Genomic DNA, 11,641 nt, shown 5'->3' on the forward strand with positions numbered 1-11,641 from the left:
CAGGCCCACCCCCAGAGATTGTCATCTATCAGGAACTCCGCATGGAAGGGTTCATCGTCACCCGCTGGCAAGGGGACGTACGCCAGAAGGCTCTGAAAGACTTGATGAAATGGGTCTTAGAGGGTAAAATAAAATACTGCGAATACATCAAAGGAGGATTTGAAAACATGCCAGCTGCATTTATGGGAATGCTGAAAGTAGAGAATTTGGGGAAAACAATAGTGAAGGCATGAGAAAGGACACAGGGATCTAAAGAGGATTTGGATGATTGCTTAATATGTATTTTCCACCATTTAATAAAACCATATGCTGCGTTAAATATCTAAGCAATAACAACTGTAATGAGTTTGACCCACCAAATAAAAGAAATTTAAATATATTAAAAAAAAAAATAAATAATCCAGAGTCAGAAAGGATAGAAAATGTGGGAATGGACCTTTATGTTTTTTGTTTTGAAATGTTGTATATTTTAGGTAGCTAGAGTCTTACATTTGAGTTTTTATACTTAAACTCTAGCTTTATGGAGATTCAAGAAAATATGAATACTGATTTTCAATGGGTTGCAAAGCTGGAGTTTAGTAGAAGATTTTATTCCTTTCCGGCTGAACAGTCCTAATTTCTTCCTTGGCTACATTCATTGAGTTCATAATATATTACAACCTACCAAGTTTGCCTAAAATATGGTAACTTCAAATAACAAGCATTAAGTATCTATTAGTTTCTGGGGGAACCGATTTAGACATGGCACAACTGAGTGCCTCTCACATTAAGTCTCCTATAGATTTCAGCAAGATGTCAGATGGGGCTGTGATCTCATCTGAAGGTGACTGGGGTGAGTGGAGATCTGCTCGCAAGTTCATTCATTGGCTGTTACAGGTCTAGGTCCACTCTGACCGCTGACTATATACACCAACTCTTTACCACAAGGGCTTAGCTTCTCCATAGAGCTGTTCACAGTCTTGCCCCAGAGCAAGGCTGTCAAGTGAAAGAGAACAAGAGAGGGTCATGAAAATGGAAAACAGTCTTTCCATTTCCATAACTTAATGTCAGAAATGAAAGGAGCCCTGGTGATGTACCGTGTAACATGACAGGCTGCTAAGCAAAAGGTCAGCAGTTCAAGTCTCAGTTCAAGTCAGCAGTTCAAGGTCAGCAGGTCAAGCAGTGCTCTAAGGGAGAAAGAAGGACAGTTTCCCCACTGTAAAGAGTTACAGCTTCAGAAATCTGATGGAGGGTCTCTGTGAGTTAGGATTAACTCGGCAGCAGTGGGTTTGGGTTGTTGTTGTTTTGTTGTGGTTTTTCTTCTCAGACCTTCTTCTCACCATTTCAACTAGATTAAGTTCATTAGAAACGAGGGATTAAATCCAGCCCACAGTACAGAGGAGACATTACACAAGGACATTAATAGCGAGAGTCTGGTATTAACAGGGCCCTTTTAGAGGCTGCTCACCACACACAATGGACAATGGATACTGTCCATTTGGTAAGTGGTAAGAAGCCCTGCACAACAGACAAGAAAAGAAGGTTGAAGGCATATATCTCATTTGTCATTTTTATTTTCCAAAGTTTTTCACAAGTTCCCCTTCAAGTATTTTCTCCGATCGAGGCCAGTTCAGGTTAAATTGACAGTCATTAGCTGAATCTCAGAAATAAAATTTCATATGATTGAGGGAGGGAAATCCCAGTAGAGAAAAGTCCACTTAACTGTTCTTATATGCTGCCAAATGTCTAATGATCTTGTATATCTGTCTTTTTAAAAGGGAGAACCAGGCTTCATTGGTCCTCAAGGAGAACCAGGCTTACCAGGCTTGCCAGGAACAAAAGTAAGTGGAGGTTACTCCTTTCTCCCCTTTTCTCTTTCATTTATTCTGAATTGACTGGGTCTAGTTCATTGTAATTAAAGAAATGTGAGACAACTTTATGATTTAGATGACCAGGTATTTTTTTGCTTAATACAAAACGAAGGCAAACTATTCCTCCCAGTATTAACCCTTCTAAATGAGAATATCATGTCAAGTTGGTCAAATCCAGAAAGTCTTGGTCAAGAAGACAGATGGTAAAATATATTCATTTCAACTGTCCCCTTAATAGCCACTGAAGCAATATGATAATCTTAGCCTCCTGGCCCTGTGGAAAAGCAGCAGAATGCTAACGTGGAGAGAGAACTCATTAACTCCTGCTTCTCCTCACTGATTTTAGGGCATGTTGGTAAATCAAACATTATTACTATTCCCACTTCACTCCCTAGGTTTCAAAGGCCAAAACTGATGTCATCTAGATTCTTAAGTGCTTCATTCCACAAAGAACCACCCTGAGTAGCATCTGCAGAAAGACTGTAATGAAAACCATCTCGTGATTCTCTATTTGGCAACCCTAGAGAGGGCCCTAAAAGCAAAATCTCCATGCCACCATGTTTAAAAAAAAATTACTTTGCTGTGGATACTGTCAGGTCCTTCCTGTGTTTTTTTATCTATTCAGTAAGACATGAAAAGGTACCGCTCCAAGGGAGAGGGCTTTACACATGACAGACTCATGAATCAAAGAAGGGACAAAATTAGATCAAACCACAGTCTTTCGTTTTTAAACCAAAGCAGTCTTGGCCTCAATATGGATTGTGTTCACCGGAAATAAGGTAGGGATGCATTTCAAGAGCCAGAGAAATGTGTGCATGGGCCTTTCAAGCAGAGGAGTCCTCATCTCCGCTGGTTGAGGGAATAGAACTCTAATCCTAGGAAATGGAAAATACATGTGGCCTGACAGGGCCTAAAATGTGGTCAAATTATGCAAAATTGCTGGATAAAGGATTTTTTTCTTCACATAATCAATGACATCATTGGAGTGGAGGGCTGGAGGCAACCAGACCAGTAACAATGATAGTGGATAAGATTTTTTTGCACTGTTTCAACAGAAATTATACATATTTATATCCCAGTAATCACAGCAGAAACTTTTTTTTAATCCCAGCTTCTTGTTGTTGTTTTGTACCATCAAGTAGGAACCGACCCACAGCAGACCCTCCAGCAGGTGTTCATGGGAAGGAATTGCATCAATATACCTTTTACAATGCTAAAATTCTGAGCTAACTTACTTCTAGGAGTTTATGATGCTCTCCAGATAAGTTGCCGTTATCACTCAGTTACAATGATACTTCCTGTTTTTACTGTCTCCTGTTATATAATATTTCCTGGCAGTTTTAGTTATGACATATGGTAACTAATATTTGTGAACCTTTATCAGTAATCTTTTTTTGAGGCTTGAGTAGAATTTTAAAAGGAAAAAAAAGACCTCCACATAGTTACTAATAATATTACAATTACTAATGCTATAATATAATGGAAGAAGCTTTTGCAAAACGTGCTTCTTGTTGCTAGTAAAGGGTTGCTATGTGTTGGCGTCGACTCGACAGCCTATAACAAGATGATCACATGGAAGCAATTTACAACTGTCTTTATCTCATGCTATTTAAAGATAAAAATTCATAATAAACATTACGAGGGAGCTCAGGTGGCCTACTGGTAAGAAGCTGTACTGTAATCCCAAAGGTACGTGGTTTGAATCCAACAGCTGCTCTATGGGAGAAGGATAGGTACTCCTCTCTCATGTGATTTACTGTCTGTAAAAACCCAGTGAAAAAGAAAAAAAAAACAAAAACAGTAGAGGGTCAGCTGTGGGTCAGTCCCCACTCAACGGGACACCACCACAACAACAACAAAGATTCTGTATGGTCTGGTACTAGGGGAGGACCACAGAGGGAGGGGTGCACCATGAGTGGCCACACTGGGTGATATTGATCCTTATGCCATCATTGCTAGTGAGCTGCTAGGCTTAGTTAACACAATTATGAGGAATCCTTGCTTTAGCCTGAGGAGTTCCACACAAGAAACATTCTTTGTGGAATAAAAATAAAGGGTAAAAAGAAAATAATGAGCATTCCCTGAGAATGTGAGAATGGTTGCATTTGCCTTGACATGCAGTGGTAGAGCCAAATAAGAAAGAAGGCGGCCTCAGGAGGAGCAAGGAGGGGGCCCTGGTCAGGATCAGGGAGAACCAGGTGTGGAGGGCAAGATCTGTAAATGGCAGTGACAGCTTGTTTGGTAAACAAGCAAAAATAGAAGAAACACAGAAGTAAAGAGCAGAGTTCATCCCTAAACATATTTTCTATTTTTTTGACTGATTTTAAACTATTCATCGGTTTCAAAAAATCTGTAACATCAACAACGGTTCCTGTTTATGAAGAAAAGACACGAAGATTTTACAGATCCTTCTGAATAAATACTGTTCAGAACCCCTAATTATAAAGATTAAGATTGTGCTGTGTCTGTTTGTTTCCTCAAGAACAGATGTGAATAGGAAATTTCTTTGAAGTTAATTTTCAGTGGAATGGCCAATTGAAGTGAGTTCCTTGTTCTGATGGAAAAACCCTGATGACTGACTTAAGAAACTCTTCCGGTCAAATGACTGCTCATTTCCAGTAGTGGAAGCAGTCTGAATTTGCACCATTGTATTCAAGTTTAGGAAGATAAACTGGCCCTGTATTTTATACTCTGAACACAGTGAAAAGAGAGCTTTGTGAAAAAGAAAAAATCTGTCATATGTGGCTAGGAAGAGACCTAGACCTGTCTAAAACAATGAGGTTTTCAACATGTTCTGTCATACAACAAATGGTATATTTATTCATCAACTCAGCAAATATATACTTGTATATATTTGCTAAACATTTGCTAAATCATTTCCCTTATATGGGAGAATGAGGAGTAAATGCAATACTAAGTCTCTACTCTCCTGAAGTTTACACTTCAGTATATGTGAGACTGATTAGAAAGAGAAGAAGAAACACTTCGGGAACTAAATTCTTTTATTGAATGATTGCCAACTGATTGTTGCTATTATTGTTAAGCCTACAGTTCAAAGGCATCAATTCTTTTTTTCTGTCATCCATAGTCATTGTCCAGCTCTTAGATGCATAGCAAATGACCTCAATCAGACACACCTTAGTCTTCAAACTGCTATTATTACTCCTCAGTAATTTGGAGTAACAGATAACTCACTGAAATAAGAGCCCTTATAATAAAAATGGATTCTGCATAAATGTAGACACTATACACTCCATTTCTGTAGTATATTATAGAAAGATTATTTTAAATGTTTTTGTGTTTTCCTAAAATAACGTTCTGAAGCTCTTGTGGCATTCTGAGGGAGGGTGTTGCACTGCCATCTCAAAGGTGGGCAGTTCAAATCTACCAGTGGCTCCATGGAAGAAAGATGTGCAGTCTCCTCTAGGGCCATTGACAGCAACTGAAAGTCCTTGGGAGGGTCATTTATGAGTTGGTTCTGGCTCAACTGTAGTTAGTTGTTTGATTGAGGATAAGTTAATAGTGACTGTTTTAGAATTCTTCTAAAATTTTTCAAGTTGATTCAGTGATTGGAGTAATGGGAGTGGGTGTGTCGGAGACAGTGAGACTGGCACAGGACAGAGCAGAGTTTAGGTCTATTGTACATAGGGTTGCTATGAGTCGCAGGCTACTCAACGGCACATACCAGACTCTCTTAAATAGAAAACTCATACGACAACCACCTCTACCCTCTGGAAAATTAGCCCCAAGCCCTCCTTTCAGTCTCTAACATCAAACCAAGTTCCTTACCCTTGTCCCTGCCTCTCCATTTTTCTTAACTCTTTTTCTAATCTAACCCACCTCCTCTACACAACTACCAAGGTTAGAGTAGAAATGATAAGGATGGAGTCCTATGTCATTCACCATGGATCCAATCTTGCTCCCTTCCCATTCCAAAATAAATCTATTCCTTCAACAAGGAGAATATCTCACTCTTCTTTAAACATATTATCATTAGCCTGAATTGCAGACCTGTTTGGTTTGTAAAGTCTGGCACTCTCTCCTCTGTAGTTAGATTTAAAATGTAAAATGTCACTGTCTTCCCAAAGGCAATTTGACAAGCTTTTAAAATGTTCATACTTTTTCGCTTAGCAATTCCCCAACTAGGAACTCATCTGAAGAAAATAATCATAGATTTGCATATAAAGACACTTATGCAAAATTGAAGTTTGAATAAATAAGTCTTATATTACAGCTATCCTACTTTAAAAGCTTTGCGACGTTAGGCAAATTACTTAACTTCTCTATGCTTCACTTTCCTCATTTGATATGACACGTCCTGGATCTGTCCTGAGAATTAGAAAGGATAAAACCTGTAAAGGTTTAGTGCCTAGAGGGATAATGCTGGTAAAGTTTTGTGCTTAGTAATAATCACAAAACAAACTACACTTGTCCTTCCAGGGAATCTCTGGGTGGTTGGTCAGCTTGGCTGTTAACCAAAAGGATGGATGTACAAGTCCACTCAGAAGTGCCTCAAAAGAGAGGCCTGGCAATCTGCTTTGAAAAATCAGTAGCTGAAAATTATCTCTTTGATTACATCTAACCCAAATCATTGTTATTATATGACATCAAGTAGGAAATGACTCATAGCTGACCCTCTCACAGGTTTTCACTTTTGTAGGAACCATTTTTCTCCTGCCCTGTCCAGGACCTCCTCTTTAGAAAATAATCAGACACCATCCAATTCTGCTGGTTCCAGAGTCTTAGAGGCTGGGTTTGCATGGTTCATTCATCCTTTGGACTAATTGTTTCCATTGTGTGTCTTTGATTCCACCTCTCCCTGCCCCCGCCCCATTCTTTTTTGTTCTGGTCAAGGAGACCAATTATTGCATTTTAGGCAAAATATATATGTTCATATGTGATATTCATAGGATCGCCATGAGTCATAGTCAATTTGATGACATTTAAGAACAAAAACATCCTTCCATATGCAGTGGCATCATAATACTAACTTTTCCTAGATATTTTGGTTCCTAAGTGAGATAATGAGTCTACGACTCAACAGCACTTAACAACAATAACAATGACAACATAGAGAGAGCTACATTGGCCTAGTGGACAGAAAATTATGTCACCAAGCCCAAGGTGGATGATTTTAATCTGAGGCCCTCAGGCCTGGTTTAAATTATATTTTGTCAAACATTCTATTAAGTGGTATAGAATTGGTCTGTGCATTGCTGTACAGAGGTAACTCGTGGTTGCTGTGAGGCTAAACACTGTGACACTGATGTGTCAAATGTGACAATGGTTACCCATGGTGGACAGTGTTTGGTGAAGCTCCCTAATTAAAACAAGCCTAGAAGCAGGAGTGGCATCAACTTCTGAAATGGCTTGCCTCAAGAAACTTTATGAACAATGCTCAGGCCTTTTGTTCATAGCGTCACTGAGTCATCTAAGACTCCATGGCACTTAACAACAACAACAACAAGAGAGATAATATCTATTGAGATAGTAATAAGATCCTGGGTAAATAAACGACAGCTTTCTGCTTCAGTAGTTTTCTTTAATTCAACAATTCATCTTCAGGAACTAGCCTGGTAGTTACTAATTACATGTTGTACAATTCATACAGGGTGAACGTGGGGAGGCAGGGCCACCTGGAATAGGGGAGCGAGGAGAGCCTGGAGTTCCTGGACCAAAGGTCAGTCGTTCTTATATTGGAAGAGAACTTTATTTGGTCTGGAAAGGTATGCCACTTGCATTACAACATAAAAAAAAATCCTGAGTAGGTACTAAGCCATCAAAATCACAAACCATTTATTGATGTGTACTTAAGTTGCTTCTTTTAAAAAATTACCGTACAGCTGAACTTTTCTGGTTTACACAGTGCTCCATGGTGAAAAAAATTGTATAACACATTCAAATGTTAAAGGTTTTCGTAGTAACACTGTTATCACTCTGTTTTAAAATTTATTGAGAAAAGCCCTGTTGATACAGGCTATCTTAGTTTCTATAGTAACGAAATGGTATGTAACACCTTGAAAATATTAGAGCTAAGGATTTATTTGACTATTCTGTCTTTATGAGTCTAAACTTCCCTCAAACTAATGTGGTAACACTTTATTTTAACAACTCAACCTGGAGACAGAGTAAATTATATATTCTTTGATAAAAAGGAAATGTATGCAAATGATCATTGTTGAGATAATGAGAATTATACACTCATCCATTGATGGGAGGACGATCTTCAAATTAAAATGGAATGAAAGCTGATGGGGAAATGAGAGAATGGACTAATTCCACATTGACTATGCTTCGTGTTATTAAATCCAACATTATACTGAACCAGTAAAATAAAGTGTTTCCATCCTTCTTTGTTATTCTGATCACTGCTAATTCCTATTTTTCTTTTCTTATGCCCTTTATCATTTCTCTTTCTCATCTTCATATTCTCCTGTAATAGGGGAAGCAAGGTGAATCAGGAACTAGAGGCCCAAAGGGGTCCAAGGTCAGTAAAAACACCCAGTAACCATTTCAGTGTACCATGAGACCATCAAGAGATAAACTTTTTGCCCTTTTCATAAATAATTGTGTTTTAAACGCTTCCCCATACTGTCATTGTATTCCTTTTTTCCTATGGTAATATCAAAACAATTGGTCTGTTCCATCATACTGATTTTTTTCTTTTGTGCAGTTTTGTACTTTAGACAATTCTTCTTTAAAAAAGTTGTATTTTCTGTTTCAGACAAATTGTTGCTTCTTTGGAAAAATTATTTAAACTATATCTTGGATAGGGAGCTCTGGGGGCCTACTGATAAGGAGCAAGGTTGTATTCCCCAAAACAGTGATTCAAATCTACCAGCTGCTCCTTGGGAGAGAGCTAAGAAGTCTTCTCTCGTGTGATTTACTGCCTCTGATAACCCACTGAAGGGTCAGCTTGGAATCAGTTCTGAGTTTGTAGTGCTTACCAGCAATACCACCTTTGTGATAAATCTTCAAATTATGCCTTGTTGTTAAGTTAGGTAACTCCTTTCATTGCATTAAAATTTTATTATCCATTGAAATTATTCCCTCCGTCATGCTCTTTATACATAGTTATTAAAAATGTTAATAACAAAGAAACAGATCTAAAAAGAGGAAAACAGAGAGTGCTTCTTAATTGTCCATCTCACAGTAAATTTAATTAGTCAGTGTTATTAATATAATATGTATACAAAAAAAATGTATCTTTTTTTCCCTACTTACCTATTCTCTAACCTGTTTATAGCAATATGTAATCTGTAGAAAAACCTCTAAAAATTCTGAGTTTTGTATAGGAAATGGGATTCATAAATTTAAAACCTATTATGAGAACCTTCAGATCTACATATGTTGGAATGTTTTCTCAAAATATTTAGATTAGACTTTTAAAAATTGCATTTTTGAAGCCAGGCAGATACAATTTGGGCATTAAACTATTCTGAATCACAAGTCAGAGTAATGGCGCTATAAATTGAACTGCAGTGATTTTAATATTGCTCTAACAAAAGAGAGCTGGGTTCTGCCCTGCCCCTGAGCTACAGTCCTAACTAACAACCTGTTCTAACTACCTGCTATCTACTTTAGCACCTTTAGAGTGGTAAAGCACTTATGTGGTGATGTGCTGCCTACTGTGTCCAACTGTAACTGAAAGGTTGGAGTTGGCATCCACCAGCAATTATGGTAGAAAGATGGCATTCTCTTTTCATTAAGACTTACAACCTCAAAAACCTAATGGAGGATTTCTATGGGTTTCAATAGACTTGAAATCAATGGGCTTTCAATAGACTTGAAATCAGCGGATTTTAATTTTTTCTAATGCCCAGCTATTAACTGAAAGGGGTAAGCTCTCAAATTCACTCAGGGATGACTTGGAAGAGGAGCCTTGGCAGTCGGCTTCTGAAAAACCAGGAATTGAAAAGCCTTTTGAGCACAGTTTCACTCTGACACCCACAAGATCTCCATGAGTCAGGAATGACTCAATGGCAATTGGCTGTTTGTTTTAAATAAACTTTTCTTCACTCCCCATCGTTAGGAGACCTCGCCAGTGACCTTTCTCTTCTTATTCTCCATGGAAGGAGCTCTCCATTCCTTTCCTGTCCAGATCATCCATACTTTTCTTCTTAGAGAACAGAAAACCTAGCTGTAGAAAGACCTCTAAAAATTCTGAGTGAAAATTTCTTAGTGCCCGGCTCTTTTTTCCCCTTTGTCACAAAGAATATGATTTAATGTAGAAAACAAAGGCTTGTTTTAGGTGCCATAAACAACACTCTCTTTGATTTTCAATATCTCATCTAGTGAGAGAATTACCATGCATATTTTTTGGTCAGATACTGTAGTATGTAAAATGGGGATTTTCATTTCCTCAAGGTATAGCTACAGATAGCTATAGAAAAACATGTTTAGCTGTATAGGAAAACAACTGCTGTTTTGTTCCTGGTAGTGCTGGTGGTGATGATTTATCACTCCATAGTTCATGTTAAAGATATTACTCGAGGGTATAAAAATACTCTCACATCTGAGCGATTGCTAGACTGTAGGTTTCACAACTAATTAATGTTTTTCTCTTTTTACTGGGGAAAGGGTGATCGTGGAGACAAAGGTGACTCTGGAGCCCTGGGACCAAGGGTGAGTGTGCATTTCATGGAATCATTTATCCCCACAAGTCCACACTTAAGCATATGGCTATGTTTCTTTTTGCAAGGCACCTGGACTAAAAACTTCTAAGTAGTAGTACTAGAAGCAAACTACCAGTAGAGTTATTTCTGTTACTCTCACCCTTTTCTCCTTAATTTTGTGTATTTTTCTCACAAGAAGCAAGAGTATAGGGGTTCTAACATATAAAGTAAGATTCAAAATACAAATGTTTAAATATCTCCTTCATCTACTACTTTCTCTCTGTTAAATGAATAATATCAAGCCTATATTCGTCAGCTAAAATAGAATTTTCCACTTTTCCATTTAATCAATCATAAAAGAGGACTGACAAAATATGTTTATAGTCTTTGGAAAAAAAGAAAAAGCAGGGAATCATGGCATAACGAAGAATATTGAGTGTCCCATGGCCTACTAAAGAAAAATAACAATTATGTCTTAGAGAAATTGCAGCCAGAGTGCTCATTAGAGGCAAAAATCACACATTTTTTCCATGTCATGTTCTTAGGGTATGTTATTAGGAGAGCCTTTTCCTTGGAAAGGGACATTGTGCTTGGAAAAGTGGACGGTTAGCAACAAAGAGGAAAACCTTCAATGAGTTAGATTGACACAGTGACTACAGCAATTGGCTCAAATATGTCAGAGGAAAAAAAAATATGTCAGAGGTGATTAGAATGGCACTTGACAGGACAGGGCTCATATCTGCTGTTCATAGGGTCCCTATGAGTTACACTTGACTTGATGGCACCTAACAACAACAGCAACAATGGAAATTATGTGGAAGAACTAATAGTACCTTAAAAGACATTTAAGAAAAAAATGTATGTTCTCCTTTTTTATCTAACTTTAATGAGATTCTGTTCCTTTTGCAAAAGCCAAGCATTTTCTACAGAATAGTATTCTATCCTATTAAAGAAGTTGTTAATAATTGCCTTATAGTTAGTTCTTATTTATAAGGACAGGATCATATCCATACGCTTACAAGGAAGACCAGTAAATACCACTATCATTCAGATATATGCACCAAAAACCAGAGCCAAAGAAAAAGAAATAGATGATTTCTACCAACTTTTACAGTCGGAGATAGATCGAACATGCAATCAAGATGCATTGATAATAATGGGTGACTGGAACGCAAA

The 11,641-nt window shown here is 37.8% G+C and overlaps 1 protein-coding gene and 1 pseudogene across 1 annotated transcript in view; both read left to right on the plus strand.

Moving 5' to 3' along the window:
• Nucleotides 1-233, plus strand: part of LOC102856919 — a 958-nt pseudogene extending 725 nt beyond the window's left edge.
• COL25A1 (collagen, type XXV, alpha 1) overlaps nucleotides 1-11,641 on the plus strand; it is a 701,437-nt gene that overhangs the window by 622,320 nt on the left and 67,476 nt on the right. Inside the window, exons 19-22 of the mRNA XM_006881095.1 lie at nucleotides 1,758-1,820; nucleotides 7,462-7,530; nucleotides 8,293-8,337; nucleotides 10,431-10,475. Of these exons, the coding sequence (XP_006881157.1) occupies nucleotides 1,758-1,820; nucleotides 7,462-7,530; nucleotides 8,293-8,337; nucleotides 10,431-10,475 (222 nt within the window). The remainder of the gene's footprint in view (nucleotides 1-1,757; nucleotides 1,821-7,461; nucleotides 7,531-8,292; nucleotides 8,338-10,430; nucleotides 10,476-11,641) is intronic.

This window comes from Elephantulus edwardii, unplaced genomic scaffold (assembly GCF_000299155.1).
Source record: "Elephantulus edwardii isolate Elephantulus edwardi_28Jun2011 unplaced genomic scaffold, EleEdw1.0 scaffold00012, whole genome shotgun sequence".
In the NCBI taxonomy this organism is placed as follows: Eukaryota; Metazoa; Chordata; class Mammalia; order Macroscelidea; family Macroscelididae; genus Elephantulus; species Elephantulus edwardii.